The following is a 19,706-nucleotide window of genomic DNA, read 5'->3' on the forward strand; positions in this document are numbered from 1 at the left end:
TTTACTTTATGATCAAAACAACTTGTCATGGTCTAGAAATTATTTTAGATTTATAGTTTTGCTAATTTACAATTTGCAGTTAATGTCTTCTCTGTAATGGGCCGAATTGGACCCTCTGGAGGGCCGCTTTTGGCCCGCGGGCTGCATATTTGACACCCCTGAATTAGAGTATTAGAGATTTAAAAACAAATCAATCAACTAAAGCAAGAAGAGCTGGAAGTAAAATAATACATATTTTAAAATGCCCCAAGGACAAAAATGAGTAGTTTTAGACTGCTCTTCACGTTATCCCATGTTGCAGGTGTACAGGGTGTAAAACCCACTAAAAACAGCCATCATTTTCATAACAAGCCAAACACTGTACTTTTTTATGAGTTTTATTTGGAGTAGTAGCGGTACATTCTTGTTTGCATAACGCGTAGTGTAGCTCATTTACATGACAGTGTACTCGCGGCTCCCACCTCTTACACGTACAGCTGCTGTTGTCCAATGAGAGAGCGCGGCTCCGGGAATGGACCAATGAGGAAGCAGCATCATGTAGGTTTTCCGCTTTGCCCGAACTTCTTGACAGATCCGACTTCAGATTGAGAGAATTCAAGATGGCTGCTACAGGTGAGAGTTAAACTTTTATCCAAACTGTCTTGATGTTACTGTGTCAGATGCACACCGAAAGCCGGATCGTGCCGTTGGAAGCGTGTCGGTTTAATAAGCCACGGTTTTATGGAAGACAACAGAGGTAGCAACAAGCTGGCGCGGTGGTAACGTTAGCAGGCTAGCACTAGCAGTAAAGCTGTTAAAGTGAGCCGGAGCCACATAATCTCCATTTAGCTAGCCACCTAGCCGGGAATTTACGACAGGTTTATAAACTTTGCTTCGTTGGCCTCATGCTGCAATTGTATCACGTCTTGCTTACACAGCACTAACTACAATTTAAAGTAGTTTGCTAGTTAGCCAAAGTCGGTTCACTGGCGCCCCGAGGAACATGGCCTCCCTAAACTGGAAATGTCATGTTGAATAGCAGGCAAATCCCATGCTAACGGCAGCTAGCACAGGCATCATGGGAGCAGTTGGCAAGTTTGCTGGTTTGGAACTGTGACTGTCGGAACTTCGTTTTCGGAATAAGTTCGATACTCGGGGTGGCAAATGTTGGATTATATAACCTGTGGGTAAGTTAATGGTTATTCTGCTCTTCGGTGTGAACATCGTTGCTGTTTCTGCCGCTAAGTTACACAGATGTAGGCTAACGTCCATAACCGGTGTGTGTCGCTCTGTGGTTTTTCGCGAGTCACTATTTAAAACTTTTCTAAAGCAACAGAGATTCTACCAATAGCAGAATGACTAACAAGACTTGACGGTTTGTTAGGGTGTATTTGGTACATCAGGTGTGCAGTTATCCTAACGTTTCTGCAGTATTTCACCTACTCCGTGTGCAATATAAAAACCACTCCAGCTGAAATAACTTTAAAGGACCAGTTTAATTCATAAAAAGCACTTTTCCTCTTGCTAGATAGTAAGTGCATCCCAAACATTAGGTTGAAATGTTATTAATGCATCAGAAAGATTTAATGTAAATCATGGGTTGCATTTCATATCATAACCCATAGGAAAATCAGAAAAGAGATATTGTCTGTATTTTAAACTTAAAATCCATCTACGGGTCATGTTACAGTCTAAACAAGGATGTTAGGACACCAAACGCATACAGCCTAAACAGCAGAAACACTATATCTAGTTTACTTATAATCTAGGGACGATTATTTATGTTGTTGACCAATCTGTCAGTTATTTTCTTTATTCATCAAGTATCAAAATAGTGGCCATTATAATAGTTAACAACTGACCAATTAATCGTTGCAGCTCTATGCCTGATTCCACTATAAACTGCAAATATATCCTTGGTTACAACTAATCCGTGACACCAAATGTCAAAGTTTTACCAAAGCACACTTATGAAGTGACCACAGACTAAGCGTTTGATGTATTTGCGTGTTATGACTGTTTGATCCAGATAAAACTAGCAGTAGAAAGATAAAAACTGATTATCAGGTTTTGGCAGAAAATTAGTTTTTGGCATGACACTGGGATAATATATACACCAAGCAAACGTAGTCATTTCACTAACACTAAAGTCGAGATTTGTATTCGTTTGTTCTCTTTGCTCTCCAGAAAACTAGTGATTCTTATGCAAGATAGTGCTGTGAAAAAGTTTTTGGCCCCCTACAGTTATCTTCTATTTTTGCATATTTTTCACAGTCAAATGTTTCAGACCATCAAACTAATTTTAATATTATACAAAGATAATGCAATAAAACACAAAAAGCATGTTTTTATATAATGATATAATTTATTGAAGAAAAAGTGCTGTCCAGCCCCACCTACTCTACGTGGAAAATAATTGTCCCCGTAGCTACCAATCTACCAAATGACCAAATTAATTTGGCAATTGGGTTGAAATCCACCAGCCTTACTCACATATGATTACTGCCAGTCTTATTGCATCTAAACATCACTAAACAGAACCTGTCTTCAAATGAAGCAGCTAAAGGGTCTCAAAAAGCAGCACATGATGCCACGTTCTAAAGACATTCAAGAACAGATGAGAAACAAAGTCATTACATTCATCAGTCTGGAGGGTTACAAAGCCATTGCTGAGGCTCTGAGACTCCAGAGAAGCACAGTGAGAGACATTATCCACAAATGGAGCAACATGGAACAGTGGTGAACCTTCCCAAGAGTGGCCGGCCTACCAACCCTGACAAACATTAAAAGATCTCTAGACCTCACTGGCCTCAGTTAAGGTCCATCTACATGATTCCACAATAAGGAAGACACTGGGGGAAAATGGCATCATGGGAGAGCGGAAAGGTGCAAACCACTGCTGACCAAAAACAACATAAAAGGTTGTCAAGCATTTGCAAAAAAATATATCTGGATTAGACTTTTGGAATAACATCCTGTAGACTGATGAGTCAGAGGTGGGACTTTTTGGAAGATACGGGTCCATTACATCTGATCTAAAGCTAATACTGCATTCCACAAGAAGAATATGATACCAACAGTGAAGCATGGTGGTGGTAGTGTGATGGTTTGATGACCTGGATGACTTGTCATCACTGATGGAGCCAGGAATTTTGCTCTCTATCAGAAAATCCTCCTGGCGAATATCCACCCATCAGTTCATGACCTAAAGCTCAACACTAAAGGTTTATACAGCAAGACAAAGAATCAAAGCACACAAACAAGTCCACATCTGAGTGGCGAAAAAAAAAAACCCTAAATGAAGGTTTTAGATTGATCGAGTCAAAGTCTTGACTTGAATCCATTTGAGATGTTGTGACAGGACCTTACAAAGGCATTTAATGTGGCCAAATTTAAACTCTTCTGCAAAGAAGAATGAGTCAAAATTCCTCCATGAAGATGTAAAATACTGATCACAAGCTATCGCAAACATTTAACTGCAGTTGTTGCTGGCAGTGGTGGCCCAACCAGTTATTAGGTTTAGAGGGACAGTTGCTTTTTCATAGAGGTGATATAGGTTTTTTTAATATATCTTCAATATATCATCATTTGAAAACTGCATTTTGCATTTTGTAGGTTATCTCTTTCTAATGTCAGAGAAATCTAAATGATCTGGAACATTTAAGAGTGAGAAGTATGCAAAAATAGAAGACATCAGGAGTAAATACACAATAATCACAGCACTGTATGTAACTTGGTGATCTCTGTCCAGCTCCAGCATTCAGCCTCTAAGGACAGAGTAGAGATGCTTTACCCCTCACTCCCATCTGTTTTCTTTACTCTTTTAGTATTGTTACTCTTTACATTTTGAATTCCATGAACAACTTAAAGCTGTCCTTAACCACAATGCTTTATTTTATCAGCATAACTTGTGGTTCTTTGAAATTTGGCAATTGCAGAGAGACTTTGTGTCATCAGGTTGTATTCTGACAGTTACTTTGTTATGATGGGCATCTTCATCCTCAGCCCATGGTAGCATTAGATCACTGTATTTACATGAGGTACAATGTGTCTAAACTGTAAACCTTCATGTTGTTGCAGGTTCTAAATAAAGGGCTAACTCCTCTAAATCCTGCTGTGCATGAAGCTCTCCTGAGGTTGTGGTGTCTCAGTGCTGTGTCCACCAGCTCCTCCTGCTTCTCATCATGTCCTCCACCTCCTCCTCCTACTCCTCCTCAGGGGAGACCAGTCCGGAGGATGTACCCAGAGGTGGGGGCACCATCCGAGTCTACCTCCCCAACAAACAGAGGACAGTGGTGAGATGTCTGACTTTATACTTCCCTTGACTAGGGATGTTACAGAAACAAGTTTTTACAACAAACTCAAAATATGACGACAATGAATTGTTTAGAAGGTGACAGTTTGGATTTGCAGTCTCTGTGAAAACACTTCCTAGCACTTTTGGTTGTAAGCGTGATTATTCACACAAACTTTGACATCTTTCACACCATGTTATGAGTAAGCTAGAGGACAGTTGGTATCAGGTTTCACAGATGGTGCCTGCCACCATCCTCACTTTATTTGACTTGCAAGTCTTATCAGAAATAGATGTCATGTTTTCATGCTAACAGAAGTAGCTGTTAAATTGTCCTGTCATGGTGTCATTGTGCTAAACTGTCACATCAGTGTTAGTGGTGATTGTGCATGGCAGTGTGGATCTCTCTGTGAAATAGCCATAAGTCTCATGCCCAATCTTTACCTCGTAGACCAACTATACACTCTGCAGGACCTACATATTGTTCACTTTTTGTGACCTAGAGGAGGACTTCATGTTTGTTTTTGTTTGCATTGTGGAAATGTTATGTTCGAAGGTACTTTAAAAGGTTTAAATGGGAGCTTTTTTCTTGCCACTGTCGCCTTAGGGCTTGCACTAGGGGTTCAGGCATATAGGTTCTGTAAAGCGTCTTGACAGTTTGACCTGTAATTGGTGCTATATAAATCTGAATTAAATTGAAATTTCTGGGCCTCACTAGTAAACAAGGGGCATAACACTCACTTTGAGGCATAACTGTGTACTATAAAGCCTTCTGTCTTTGATGCTTCAAAGTCACAAATTTTTGAAGCCTGAAAGAAAAAAGGAGAGTAAAGTATACTTCTTGAAGAGAAAGTGAAGCTTGAACTTTGATGGATCAAGTGCAATAGCACAAGAACAATCTTTCTCCTGTGACGTTTTCTTGTGAGGCTGAGACCTTTTTGAAGTACCCTCATAACTGTTATTTCTAAATAGATATGTAGATACTTGCATGAGTTCATGTAGTCTTATTATCCAGCACAGAACACAGTAATAGAAAAGTGTTTATTTCCTAAATAATCCATTTTTTCAGGAGAGCTGTACTGGCTGGACAAAGTCCTGTCAAACCAAGCTTTGACTAAGCTCTTACTTTGTCCTCCTTGGCTTTTTATATAAAATGAACAAACATCCAACACACAGCACCAAATATGTTTTGTATTACTGTGTTAGAAAAGCACACATAATTGTGAAACATCTTGTGTGGCAATGTCACCATGGAACCAGCAGCTGTGGCTGACTTCCATCCTACACTGTCATCTATAAGAGGTTTGTTGTGGTCAGAGCAGGAATGCATACGCTGGATTGAAGTTCTAGTTTACTGCAAGTTCTCTGTCACAACATTGATATCTGTAGTGTTAACATTAACCTAATGTGTGGCTGTCATTGTTGCTTACCGGTACTGTCAGTATGCCTCCATGTTTCCTGTGTGTACCTGGCAAATGAATGTCATTGCAAAGTCACATTTGTTCAAATATGGGTTTGTTCTCAGGTCAATGTCCGCCAAGGGCAGACTGTGCACGAGAGTCTAGATAAAGCGCTCAAAGTGAGAGGCCTAAGCCAAGACTGCTGTGCTGTATTTCGCCTTTTAGAAGGGTAAGATTGCATTATTGTCTGCTGAATGTCCTCCCACATCATATAGGGATAATAGATTGCATTCTACATCGCCTACATAAAAGACTGAGACGCAACAGCAGACAATTGTCAGAAGTGTCATTTCCACATTTTGCACACACACACACACACTCCTATATATATTTATAAGAGAGATAGCAGATGTAATCTTAGCCAATAACATTGTAAACTTCTCGAAGGATTTACAGCATGTGCTTTGTTTATGTACAACGCCCAGATTATGTGTTTATATTGTATTGTGTATTTTTTATGAGATGCTTTATCTCCATTATCTGTTTGTGGCATGATAAAGGTTTTTTTTAGTTGTGCATAGGCAATCCACAGCATCAGAAAGTGAGAAAAGGGCCAAGTCTTAATTGAATACTATAAAAAGTAATTAGTGATATGATCTGTTTTCTCCTTAAAACATAATGCAAAGGGATATTGTGATTTAAACATAAACACATGCATGGTGCCATATCTACACTCCAGATTTTAGCATCAAAGACCTTTCAAACACCGCAACCTCTTCCCTAGATGAGATGACCACTTTGTGAATTAATTGAGACTGTCAAATCAGCAATTTAGCCACAAAAAAAGGGCAAAAAATAATCGTTTCTCAAACTGTCCACTATAAATGTCAAACATAGCTGACAGGCCAACTTCATAATTCACCTTTGACCTCTTTAATGTAGTTGTGCACACATAACTGCAAACACGTTTTCGTCATACTCACTTTTTTTAATCTGAAAATGAAATGGTTTTGGTCATATGAACAGTCTGATTGACATTGTACAATCATATGTTCAGCAGTAGTTCAGCAGTAGTTCATCATATCGTAAATACAAATTAACGATGTGTATGACGTTGTTTTCTAGAGAGGTGAGTTCATCATCCAGCAGCAGCTAATGATGAACTCTCCTTTTCCTTATATTATCACATATGGTTTTTGAATTGCACATGGTTTAAAAAATGTGTAAATTGCCATTTCAACACTGGAAATGCATGCATTAAAATTGATTTTAACTTTTATCTGTTTTTCTTAGTCGTAAGAGACTGACAGACTGGGACACAGACATCACTCCTCTGGTTGGTGAGGAGCTTTTAGTCGAAGTCCTGGATGATATTCCTCTCACCATGCACAACTTTGTAAGTACCGGGCAAAAACTCATACTTTCGTATTTCATGTTTATGGGCTCCCTGAAATATATAATATTCCCTGAATGCTGGACTATCAAGAAACTGAGAAAAATCCCCCTTGTACTTGAATTCTTGATACTTTTTGCAAGAATGTTCCTAAACGTTGCTGCTACGAAAGTGAACATCATGGCCTTTTTGTCTGTGCAGGTACGGAAAACTTTCTTCAAGCTGGCTTACTGTGATTTTTGCCACAAGTTTCTTTTTAACGGCTTCAGATGTCAGACATGTGGCTACAAATTTCACCAGCACTGCAGCAGCAAGGTGCCTACTGTGTGTGTGGACATGGATACAGTGAGCAAAAGGTGAGGTGGAAGAAGTGTTTAAGTTTATTATTGGGTTTACCAAGCACCTTTCTGGTCAAATGATGCCAACAAGGGAAAGAGTTATTTTCCAGCTTGAGTCTACTGAACATAATTTTTTTTTTCAGATACTGTTCCATGCAAAAGTTTAGACATTTAAGCAAAGTAAGGTTACTTTCAAAACGAATGACATTGTAGTTTATATTTAAAAAAATAAATCCATCAAGGGCTATAAAGAGAGATTTAGTTTACTCTTTAAAGAGAGTAAACTAAATCGAATAAATATTTGGTGTCAGCAAGCTTTGCCTTCAAGACAGCAGACATTTTCATCTGTACACTTTTGCGAGACCTTGCCACAGTTTTTCAGTGGATTTAGACTGAGTGTTCTTATTCTATTCATATCACAGACTGACTCCATAACACTGAGATCAGAGCTCTTTGGGGCCATATCATCTGTTGCGAGAGTCCTTGTTCATGTCGCTGAAAATAGATCCTTATGACTCAGAGTGATGAATTCTTTTGTTCCGGTACCTCCTTGATACTGTTGTGTGATGAATCTAAACATCTGAAGTATCTAAAATGTTTAAACAGCAGTGTATATTTGTTTAAAATTTTGAATTCTTCACCGTTTGTGGAAGGCAGAATCGTAAGAACAGGAGAATAATCCATAAAAGCACACCTTCTAGCATTTCCAGAAGCTTTATGCCAATCGCATTTCACTTTTGTTCAAAGTTTAGAATACTGTCTCTAAGGTGAAAAGTTCAAATTCACTCAACAGCAGCATTTAGACCAGGTAAAAAGATTATAGGGAAGACCAACTGTGCATTTGGTAACTGAAGGAAAAAAGCTCATAGCAGCTGCAGCATTGTTGGGGCTGCGAGAGTGAAGAGAAAATAGTCTTTGTTTTGGTTTTTGGCTGGGTTTCTTTTTTGTCTCAGGGTTATAAAAGCAAAAATTCAACATCAGAGCCTCATCAACTTGAAGTCTCTTTGATCATGTCTCATCCTCTTCCTACTGTGTTTTGTCCAGGTGTGAGCCCAATCCCTGCACAGATGAATATCCACAGATACTAATGCCAGAGAATTCCCCGTCTCAGAGCAACCTAGCCTTAACCCCAGAGCCTGCTGGGTAAGCTCTAACAACTAAACAAACTGACAATGTAAAGGAAAGCACAGCCTTAACCTGTGAAACTCATGTTCAAATACAGATTGTGACTATTTTACTTCATCACTCAGAATGGGCCTCCTGTCCCCGACCTCGACCTTTCACTTCCCCATGTCAGGTGGAGATGGCCAGTCTCTACAGAGGCACCGCTCCACCTCCACTCCTAATGTCCACATGGTCAGCACAGTGGGCCCTGGTAGCGTCAGCATCATTGAGGTCAGTGTTGGCCGTTTGGTCCACATTTTGATTGTTTGCTGTTGCTATGAGAGGATCCAGTTACATCTGCTGTATGCAGTTTTAGAGTTGTGCAGTTACTAATCTGTGTTTCAAATGATCAAATTAACTGTGTTGTATCTCTCCTCCTTTTAGGAAGCAGTAAAATTACATAACACAATGGGTACAGTTTGACTTTCTTACCTCTTCTTCCATTTCAGAATTTGTCACCGTTTTGCATTCTTGCAGGCTTTGTTCTTCTGTGTTTCATCTGTCTCTTGTGCTGTCTCTCAGGCCCTGAGCCCTCACCAAAGCCCTCCACCAGTCCACCCTCTTCTCTTGGCTCTCCAGGAAGGAGACCACCCAAGTCCCCTTCAGAGCACAAGGAGCGCAAGCCCTCCTCGTCTGATGAAAAAAAGAAGGTGGTATGTAGCCTTAAACCTTATTCACTGGTCCGTGGTTGTCCAGGACAACCCTTGAACATTAGTTTACATAGCATTTGTGTAAAAAGAGTAACTAAAGGGATTTCCTTCTGGTGACGTCGCAGTTCATCACATTCAATCCGTGTGTTTCAGCATCGAGGTGCCTACAGAGACTCTAGTTACTACTGGGAGGTCCACTCTCGAGAAGTCAACATCCAGAAGAGGATAGGTGCTGGATCCTTTGGAACTGTCTTTAAGGGCAAATGGCATGGAGACGTGGCAATCAAGATACTCAAAGTCAAAGAGCCAACGCCTGAGCAGTTGCAGGCATTCAAAAATGAGATGCAGGTCTTACGGTAAGCAGTGCCGTCTGTGTTTTACATGACGATTTTCTCATTCTTCAATATGATTTCACTTGTCAATGTTTGCTAAAATACCTTTGTGTAGCGTAGAGAGGCATTCTAATAACTCTGCACCAGTTTCACCAACAGCACTTCATGTTTTCTTGGAAGTTTGATCTAACTCAGAGCAATCCAGTAACTTGAGCTTTATCTGATTGCAGATGAGATAATGGAATTTCTAACAGCGTCATGGTTTTATGTTCTCTGCAGGAAGACCCGCCACGTCAACATCCTGCTGTTCATGGGCTATATGACTAAGCCCAACTTTGCCATCATCACACAGTGGTGTGAAGGCAGCAGCTTGTATCGCCATCTGCATGTCACAGAAACCAAGTTTGACACTATGCGTCGCATTGATGTGGCCCGACAGACAGCACAGGGCATGGAGTAAGACTTGCTGAAAGATTCCATTTTACCATCAGTGCTTACTCAAAGTTGACACTCTTTTTGACATGCTAGATATCAAGTCTCATTTTGTTGAAGCATTTTTTCCAGTACACTTGTTGCACTGTCAGAACAGACTTTGGTAGATTGTGAATTGTAGAGTGACATACATCACTTTTACATTTCAAGCATTAAAAAAACTTGCTTCTATTAGTTTAAATCTTGTTCCACATAAAACTGCCTTTGAAGATGGTTTGACGGTGTCAGATTGTGCATGAGGCACGCTGCAATAATGGCAAAAGTAAAGCCTGATTGTGAAATGCAGTTATTTTATAAATTTGTATATAGACAGTGCTTCAACAACAAAAACAAAGTCAGTAATATTTATATATTTTTTCCCCTCTTTTTTAGTTATCTTCATGCGAAAAACATTATTCATCGAGATCTGAAATCAAACAGTATCCTTTTTTTTGTTCTGCGTGACAGAAGTCATCGTAGGTTTCTGAACACCGACAGCTGCACATTCAAGCAGTAACCACAGTGACTAATTTAAACACCATGTTCTGTAGCTGTTAAAGGTTCAACCACAAACAAAAATCATTGGCTTTTAATAGACAGAGCAGTTGAAATACTCAAATATGTGTATTATTTTGTGCCTCCACTCGATGGCAGCTGAATTGAAACAAGACTGTGTTGACTTTAAGCTTGAAGGGTGAAACACATTGCTCTGTTTTTATGTAGAACCCCAAATTTTGGACACTGTAGCAGGACAATAATCCCACATGTACAAACCAGGCAACTGGGACCATTTTATGGCCGAGCATTTGAAATAAACTAGTTAAATGTGGTTTAGTTTTTGTTGGTCAAAACTGCCGCTTGTGTCTGTTCTATTCTGTACCGCTGGAAGTTTCCTCACCTTCCCTCTAACCTTTTGTTATTTATTATTTGTTTAAAGTTTTTGTGGTAACTGAAACCATGAATATCTACACGAGCTGTCTGTTGAGAACTTTTCTGAGCTCTGCTGCCAGATATTTTCCTCCATGAGGGCTGGACTGTCAAGATTGGCGACTTTGGCTTGGCCACAGTGAAGTCTCGGTGGAGCGGCTCCCAGCAGGTTGAACAGCCCAGTGGATCCATTCTCTGGATGGTACGCTGTAGTTATACAGACTCATTAAAACAGTGTGACTGCTGTACTAGGACTACAACCACAGAGGCTACCTGTGTATCTCCAGATCAGCCTACTGATCATTAGATACTTGAACAAATGCAGCCATGTGAAATTTTGACTTGCACACTCTGGTGGTGCAAAATAGTCATATTTGAAACCATCTTAACTGACTTGGTTACTTCATCAGCAGGAACTGGGCTTTTTGCTTTTCTTGATGTCTGTCCACCATGATAATATACCGTACATGACATCAAGACTGACTGTGTCAAGAATTGTCTGTTTTTTTAAACAGTTACTCAATAATAGAAAATTACAGCATTTTTTCGCTGTATATTGATTATCTAATTTTTCATGTACTTCACTAAAAAACTGGCATTTCTAACTCTTTAATGCTTCTTTGATAAATTTCATTTCCATACGTGTAAATATTATGTGATTTTTATGCTGCCAAAGATATTTGTGCTACATTTAAGACACATTAGTGCAAACTGTAATGTGCCATCTTGTGTGTTGTCCTTTTCTCCATCCAAGGCTCCTGAAGTGATCCGGATGCAGGACAGTAACCCGTATACGTTCCAGTCTGACGTGTATGGATACGGAGTAGTGCTGTTTGAGCTGATGTCAGGGGCGCTGCCTTACTCCAATATCAACAACAGAGACCAGGTTCTTTGACATTATTCCTACTCACTCTAAAGTAGGGCCTGACTGATACACATTTTTTGAGGCCGATTCCAATGTTTGGCACAAAAAAAATACAGATAACCTAATCGGTTGATTAATTTAAAAAATATATAATGAATAAAATAACTTATTTTTTGGTCCCGTAACACTTACAACAACAAAGATATGAATTACAGCCAGAACAGTTTACTGTTTTACAATACTTTGTCCTTTAGTATTTGTTTAACTTTACAACAGAGAGGAATTTTCAAGTACAAAAACATGCAACAAAGCATTAAATCTCTGGGAAATTATATTACCTTAAAAAAATGAGTCAGTCTATAAATGAGTTATGAAATACATCTTTTCTTGTACTTTTTAAATATATAATGGTAACAAATAGTTCGACACTAATGTTCCTCCAATACAACACGCACAGCGAGTTGCTCTTACAGCCTGTGTCACATTATAGTACTTTCTGACAAAGTAAAACTAAGAGTGACATCATGACGGTTGCAGAAGACAGACAGTAATGTTCATCATTTTATCTGAATAAATGCCCTCCCCTCTGCGTTCACATCCTCCTCCTTAAATGCGCCTAAACAGCAGCTGATGGAGTGATGAACGCTCGTTTTGTACTCTCAAATATTTTGTACACTTACGTTATTTCTGCAGTTACTTACTGACTTTTAAGCTGTTAGCTGACGCTATGCTAGGTTGGCATAATTACAGCGATGTTATTGCTAGCATAAACAGACAGGGAGCAACTGAATCTACGTTAGCACAACTTTAGCGACGTAAATGAAAAGCATGACCGACGCAACGAAGCAAGCGTCCGTTGTCAGGACACATGGCAAAGAGAGTTAAACTGGAATGGTGTGCAACTCCGACACTTAACGGCATTTACTGTTTTATGAGAAATTAAGAATATATCAGCATTTAATTGGCAAAACTCACGCCGACGACGATTATTTTGAAAAGGGCTGTAATCGACCAATTTAATCGGCTGGCCGATAAATCAGTCGGACCCTACTCTAAAGCAGTGTCTGATTATTCCAATTAATCTTTGTAATCGCTTGAATCGTAAGCTATCAAACACCAGCGTCATCCAGTATCCATTAGCACTACTGTGTTACGGTTGTTGCATTAGTGCATGTGGGTTGTATACTTAATAGTGACAAACTGCACCACACAGTAAATGTCGGTGGATAGAAAGATACAGGTAAATAGATGCAAACAAAATCCAATAAAAGAAGACCCCGCTATTAGACTTCCTGCCTCGTCATGTTTTCAGCTCATTACTAGTATAGATGTCAGCTTTGCGCCCTGCGTTTTCAGATTTTGAAATGTTTTCAGTAAAGCAGTCAGGAGGTGACACCGGTTACTGTGTGTCTTGGCTGTCCCACATTCACTAGCTGTATCCAATTTTTGACCAGCTAGAAAACATTGTTAGCCGTTGTGCTTTAACTTCTTCCACTGCATGAACAGCGCTGTTCGTTTTCAATAACTATCCCTCTTTGTTTTTTTTTTTTTCCTCAGATAATCTTCATGGTTGGACGCGGTTACTTGTCTCCAGACCTCAGTAAGCTGTATAGTACCTCGCCTAAGTCAATGAAAAGGCTGATTATCGACTGCCTGAAGTTCAAGCGTGACGAGAGGCCCCTGTTTCCACAGGTCAGTAAGGTTTTCATTACTGCTGTATTAAAAGATACTAAAGGAACATAGTGGTTTGCACTGCCACAGTGTTTTATCTGATACCAACCACCACTGGAGGGCGACAAAATCAAACATCATTAACTCTTGCACAAGGTAGCAGGTTACGTATGTGTATATATATACTACCAGTCATAAGTTTGGACTTTCTCCTTCAGTGGTTTTATTTAACTATTTTATACATTGTAGATTAATACTGAGGATGTCAAAAGTATAAAATAATACATCTGGAATTATGTTGTAAACAACAAAGTGTTAATCTTCAGTATTAATCTACAATGTAGAAAATAATACAAATATATAAAAAGCATTGCATGAGAAGGAGTTTGTGTGTGTGTGATGGTGATGTATTAGTCTTCAGCTGTCTTTGCTTTCTGAAATTTCATTTGTTCTCTTAAAAGGTTATGGAAATGAAGTTATGATGTCCGTTCCACGCAACGGAACTCCTGAAAAGAAATATATTTGTTGTCAGACCAGTTGAATAACACCCATATGTGAACTGTGGGAAGTGTCTTTATGAACATGCTTCTTAATTCTTGGTATAAACGGTTTTCCTACCATTGGTTTGTCCTTCATTAGATCCTGGTAGCCATTGAGCAGGTGCAAGACCTGCTGCCAAAAATTGAGCGGAGCCGCTCAGAGCCGTCGCTGCACCGGGCCGTCCATGCTGAGGACCTGAACCCCCTCCTGTTCCACACCACCAGGCTAATGCCCCTCTAAGCTCCCTGCAGCACCGAGCGGAGAGGCTGTCACCTTGTCCAGAACCACAGCATTCCTGTGCCTCAGAGAGGCCACAGCTGGCTGCCCTGACAGGCCAAGTCCCAAAACTAACTCTCCAGCAAAGCTCAGTAACAAACTGTAGAAATAACTTTAACGTGTTTCTTAGTCTAATAGTGAGCCTTCTTTCCCTTTACAAAGACCTGACCACCAGGGGAAAGAAGGGTATCTAGATGCATGTTAAAATGTCTGACATCAGGCCAACTGAGGAAATCCATTGAACAGGTTGACTTGCATTTGACAATCTGACCTACTGGGAGGCAAACGTCATACTAAAAACATCTAGCGGCTGTTTATAGAAAAATCTGAAAACCACATGATGTGCACATGCACTGCAGAATTATTGTTTCCCATTTTCAGGAGTAAAATAGTCTTATTCAGACCCTTTAGGTGCGCTGTGATTATAGCCAAAAATGTAAATCATTTCAACAGCCATGAAGCTGGGCTGCTGGTGCAGGTCACTGATCAGCTTCCATCTTAAAACGCTCAGCTGTCATGTGGCCCTTTCAGTGTAATGCAGCACTAGTGTGACTGGAGGCCTGAGATGTGAAGCTAGTGATGTGAATGCAAATGGAACGCCTGCTTTAGAAGGTTTTTGTTAAAGACTGGACATTTTGTCTCATTGGGGACTTTTGCAGATATTTCCACACCACTGTAACAAACCTACAGGAGCAGGCAGAGGAGGTGAAAGTCAGACTTTAAAAGGCCTACAATAGCAACAGGCACCTTGAGACACGGAACTTTGCAAAGAGGTCTAGTGAAAAATCACCGTGTATGAAAGTTACCTTGCTGAAGCTCTCTGACCACTGAGTGTAGCAGTGAAAGTCTGACAGAGACAAACAGGTCTGTCAAATCACTTTGGAAAAACTCAATCATTAGGGTACATATCCTCAAGTAGTCACTCAGTTGTCTTTGGAATCACAACATGTATCTGGGGACAAAGGTCCCAGTAATGGTGCAGTAAACTCAGAATTATCTAATGGCCAAATGAGCAGCTAACTCAGCAGGGCCTGGCAACATTGACTATAGATCCAAATCAAAATATTTTAGCAACACTCTGCTGTTTGGGGGGTAGAGAGGCATTTATATTACTTAATCCTTTATTTAGTCTTAAAATCTTATCGATTAGGAATAGCGCAACTGATTTCACTGACTTAGCACTTAAAAAACAGAATACTGCCCCATCATTCTGTTTCTTAAGCTATTGTCACGTCATTTCTAGCTTACTCTATTCCACTGGACAGATCTGTTTGGCCCAGGAGTTTTTCAGTAAAAACAAGTTCACCTTGATATTCATTTCTTGTTTTTTCCCAGCAGAGAATCCCAACATATTTTCAAGACTATTCCAGACTGATTCAGTACAGTTATTACTAGTGTGTCATCTTTATTGGTCTAGCCCTAATACACAGTGGATACACAGGAATACATTTCCATGCTGATGCAGTCACCTTACAGCTGTCAACAAAGCACAGCCTCAAGAACCAGAAACATAAAACTCTCTAGATGTTTTTAGTCTGATTCCGTTCCTAGTTTCATTAGAACATCATCAGATTCCAGATAGATGGTTTTTCTTCCTGTTGTCAACACACTGCTGGCCATGCATTAATACTGTAGTAACACTGAGTAATTTGGCTGATTAGCTGCTCTGATTTGGACTTGGGTAGATGTGAGAAGTGTTTAATGTTCTGTAAAAAAATGAGGTGTGTGTCAAATGAAACGGGCTGTAAGTGTCCCGACTGAAGACAGAGGTGTTCCAGCTGCCAGCCTCTCTTTCATATTTCTGTCTCTCACAAGTCGTGCGAACAGTTTTTTTCTTAAAGGCACAGATGGTGACGCTCTCCGTTATACACGGGAAAGGAGATGAAATAATTAATGAAATAGAGGTCCAAACCCTGCCTGAGGTCATGGCTGTACACTGTAGGGTTACTCTCAGATAAGAAGACAGTTGGAACCATTCGTCTGTTGAAAAGTAAAAATCTGGTGGCGTTTTTTCCAGGTAGAGTTGGAGAATGTGCAGGCACTTTCACCTTGTGTTAGCATGTTTTTTGACACTTTAATAGTAGTCAGTGTGTAGAACAACCTTGTATCACTATAACACAGTGGAACGTCTCTCTGCCTGTGTGCTGTACATTGAAATCAGTGTTTCTGTTCTGAGGCTGGGCGACCTGTTGATCATGGTGCTCAGTGTGATTGATCGGTAGGTCTGTAGCTACTTCCTGTTTTCTTCATGGTAGACAATAGTTTCAGTAAAGCAGAAACTGGTGTTTATTTTGAGGTATTTTCTTCAGGATTGCATTTGGCCCTGTAGACACATTTCCAGCAGTTGTGGATGTATAATAACTCTGGTTAAAACAAGCTGCCTTACACAACTGTTGGTTGTGGTTAAAGTAAAATCTACAGCAGCAGGAACCCTTCCTTAGTAATAACTGTGGATCTGTAGTGTGGTGTCACAGCTGTAGAGGTATGAAAGGACTTCAAGCTTCAGTGTATGTTGCTGTGCTTTTTTTTTTTACAGGCAGTCATTTGTGAAACACTTTTGTTTTAAGAAGACTGAGCCTCTTCACGGTTTATAAAAATAATCCCATGCAGCGTAGATCTATCAGAAGTGGTAGTGCTGGTCTGTCTTTCCTGAAGCACACTCAGCTGCTTTTCCTGTTGGCCGGTGTGAAACCGGTTTGAACTATAGGCTGCGTTCACATTAGCACCTCTGATGCCAACGTTCACAATCCCAGATATAATCTGATTTCTGCTTCTCAGGTTTGACACGATTTTTAGATACAAATATAAGCCATAATTGTTGTATCATGTAGTTTTGAAGGGATGCTCTACAGGGCCTTCAGCCTCTTCCTCTACAAAGCAGCTGACAGTGAGAGTCATAGAGTCACACCTGATAGACAGATGGTAATCACACTCCTGTGGATAGCACACGGCATCACTAGCTTTCCATCCAGCTACAGTCTGAATGAAAATGGTTGATTGTGGGAAACCAAGGCATCCGTAGAAATGGATGTTTGTTTAATGGATGACGCTCTCTGTGGTTCAGCTACGCTTGGATCCGTTCAGACTTATCCCAACACTTTCTATGTTTGATGTTTGACCTCAGTCTGGCAGGAACAAACAATCTCATCACAAAGATCCACTGAGGCGCTACTCTGGACTCATAGGACTGTCACTTTTTCCAATATGGAATTTTGAACTAATTCAAGCACAATCTATATCAGCTTCAGGACAGACGATGCTGAAGGTGATATAGATGTTCTGTCATCTTGTCTTATAACTGGGTACCATACAAATCTTACTATCCTACCAGTAAAGACCTTTTTTTGTGGTTTGGTGTGAAGAAGTAGGCCATCAGATGAGGTACAGTTGACGTCCACTTGTTTCTGGTGCCTTCACTGCTTCCTTTGGGTGGCAAGTGAACAGTTTTCTCCCAACTGTCATCTTCCTCCTTTATTGTCTTTATTCCTCATAAAAAGTGACAGTCCTAGCCCCTGAATGAGCTTGTGATGAGCTTGTTTTCTCATCTGATTAAGGTTAAATTGCTTAGTGTTTGGCTTCTGGCCGTGGTATCTCCAGAAACTCCATCAGACCCATGTGGCTGTAGGCCCATGCACAGCGAACACAGCCCTCTTTGGCTTCATTTCAGCTACCAAGTGAAGAAAGAGCAACTCACCTCTCAATCTTCTCCGTTGTTTCCCAGCCAGAGCCGTCACACAGACCTTTTTTTGAAACATTTCCACCAATTCAGTGAGATCAGTGCTGGCTGTTGTAAGTGGTGATCTTGGAGGTGTTAGCATGACGGTAGCAATGGGTCTTATGGTTTTTATTAATGGACTAGCAGCAGCTGTGGGGGTGTTGGTGGTGTTGTGGCCATGCTTCTCTGTATACTGTATGTGATGTGACTGAACATTAAGCAGAGTAGATCTTAACGTCTGTGTCGGTCACTAGTGAACTGACTGCAGATTGAACCATGATATTTTAATGTTGTGAAACTAGGGGCTGGGTACCCTAACTGTTCTTACTTATTCCAGTTTTGTGGGTGGGCCGTGGTTGGGGGAGGGGGCACTGGGTGGTAGTTTGTTAACCAGGGTTGGGGAAGATTTGTTTCCGTCTTTCTTTTATTTATTGATTTCCATGCAGAAGCTCTCATCTGCGACTGCGACTCTTTGGGATGGATTAAATGTTTACCGAGAACGCTTCGGTCTTTGAAACGTTCATGTCGTTGCCAGGCGCTCTCTTTCCAGTAAGAATGTTCTTTTAGGCATGGTACTGTCTGCTCTTCCAAATAACTTTAATCTGACACCGTCTGCTGCAGGGCATTTGTAATGACTGTTCTTTGAAACATCCTGAGCACAAACTAGTTATCCAGCATGTTAGGGGTTCACTACATTAGCATTTCTTAATAGCAACACTTAAAACAACTGTAAAATTAACTTATGTGGTGGGTGGCGTGTTTAAAATTGAGCCTGTCCAGTGATATTTGAGTGTAACTTAAGTATTTAAATGGCCTAAGGCTGCTGAATGAAATCTTTTCTAAATGAGCTGCTTTTTGTAACCTTTCAGCGGTAGCAGCAACTGAATGTCTTTTCTTTTTTTGTTCTTTTTTTTTTTTTTAATCCATGATGTAAGATCAGGAGTGCTTTACAATAATGTAACACCGGGTTTCTTGTGAATCAATGTAAAAAGTGCATCACCACTCAGAGGACCCACTGTCCTGGAGGACTTTTCCCTGTTAGGAAAGAAATTTGAATCAGTTTTGCATAGGTGTGGTGTCTCCCAAAGATAACTGTGTTCATCTGATATCTAATGGAGGAGGAAACAATTGCCACACTTCATGGAAACCCCTGTTAAAACGGACCCCAACAGCTTCACCACACATGCAAGAGGCTGCGCAGCCTCTGGAGACCTGCAGGGGCGCCAGAGGGGGGAATCCAGACTTAACACAGCTGTTTGTTTCACAGAAGAAGAGAGTGAGCGAGCTGTATCAGAGTAGTTTCTTTATCTTTTTTGTCTTTTCATATCTGTAGGTGAATTGCAATACTTGTGTCTATAGTTTCTGAGGTGTCAGGGGTGTTCAGTTTGCAATAAATGGTATATTCTGCTGTGTACAGTTACATTTTTTTTAATTACAAAAATTGTACTTGTTTCTATTTTTTGTGTGATGGTTTCAAAAAGAACAAAATTATTTTAAAGTGTAAAGGAAATCTTAGTATTTTTTTAGTTTTTTGTCTTAAACTATTGATGCAGGATTTATTCTTTAAATAAATAAATTCATCTGTGTTACTTTTTGTTTTCAACTTTCTGTGCAGTATGACTCAGTTACTGCAGGTAAATATGTTGTGAGATATTGACCTGTCAGTTTCTCAACACAACTTATTTCCCAAG

General features: G+C 40.1%; 1 protein-coding gene across 1 annotated transcript; it reads left to right on the forward strand.

Moving 5' to 3' along the window:
* The first annotated feature begins 510 nt into the window (after window positions 1–510).
* Window positions 511–19,427, forward strand: araf (A-Raf proto-oncogene, serine/threonine kinase). The gene is made up of 16 exons (XM_023269453.3): window positions 511–612; window positions 4,060–4,274; window positions 5,799–5,902; window positions 6,967–7,069; window positions 7,268–7,422; window positions 8,449–8,547; window positions 8,655–8,799; window positions 8,953–8,980; window positions 9,091–9,221; window positions 9,372–9,574; window positions 9,830–10,006; window positions 10,415–10,461; window positions 11,032–11,150; window positions 11,703–11,834; window positions 13,371–13,505; window positions 14,124–19,427. Exons 2-16 carry the CDS (start codon window positions 4,164–4,166, stop codon window positions 14,262–14,264), a joined length of 1,830 nt encoding a protein of 609 aa, XP_023125221.1. The 5' UTR covers window positions 511–612; window positions 4,060–4,163; the 3' UTR covers window positions 14,265–19,427.
* The last annotated feature ends 279 nt before the right edge of the window (window positions 19,428–19,706 follow it).

The sequence above is a fragment of the Amphiprion ocellaris genome, chromosome 6 (genome assembly GCF_022539595.1).
Source record: "Amphiprion ocellaris isolate individual 3 ecotype Okinawa chromosome 6, ASM2253959v1, whole genome shotgun sequence".
In the NCBI taxonomy this organism is placed as follows: Eukaryota; Metazoa; Chordata; class Actinopteri; family Pomacentridae; genus Amphiprion; species Amphiprion ocellaris.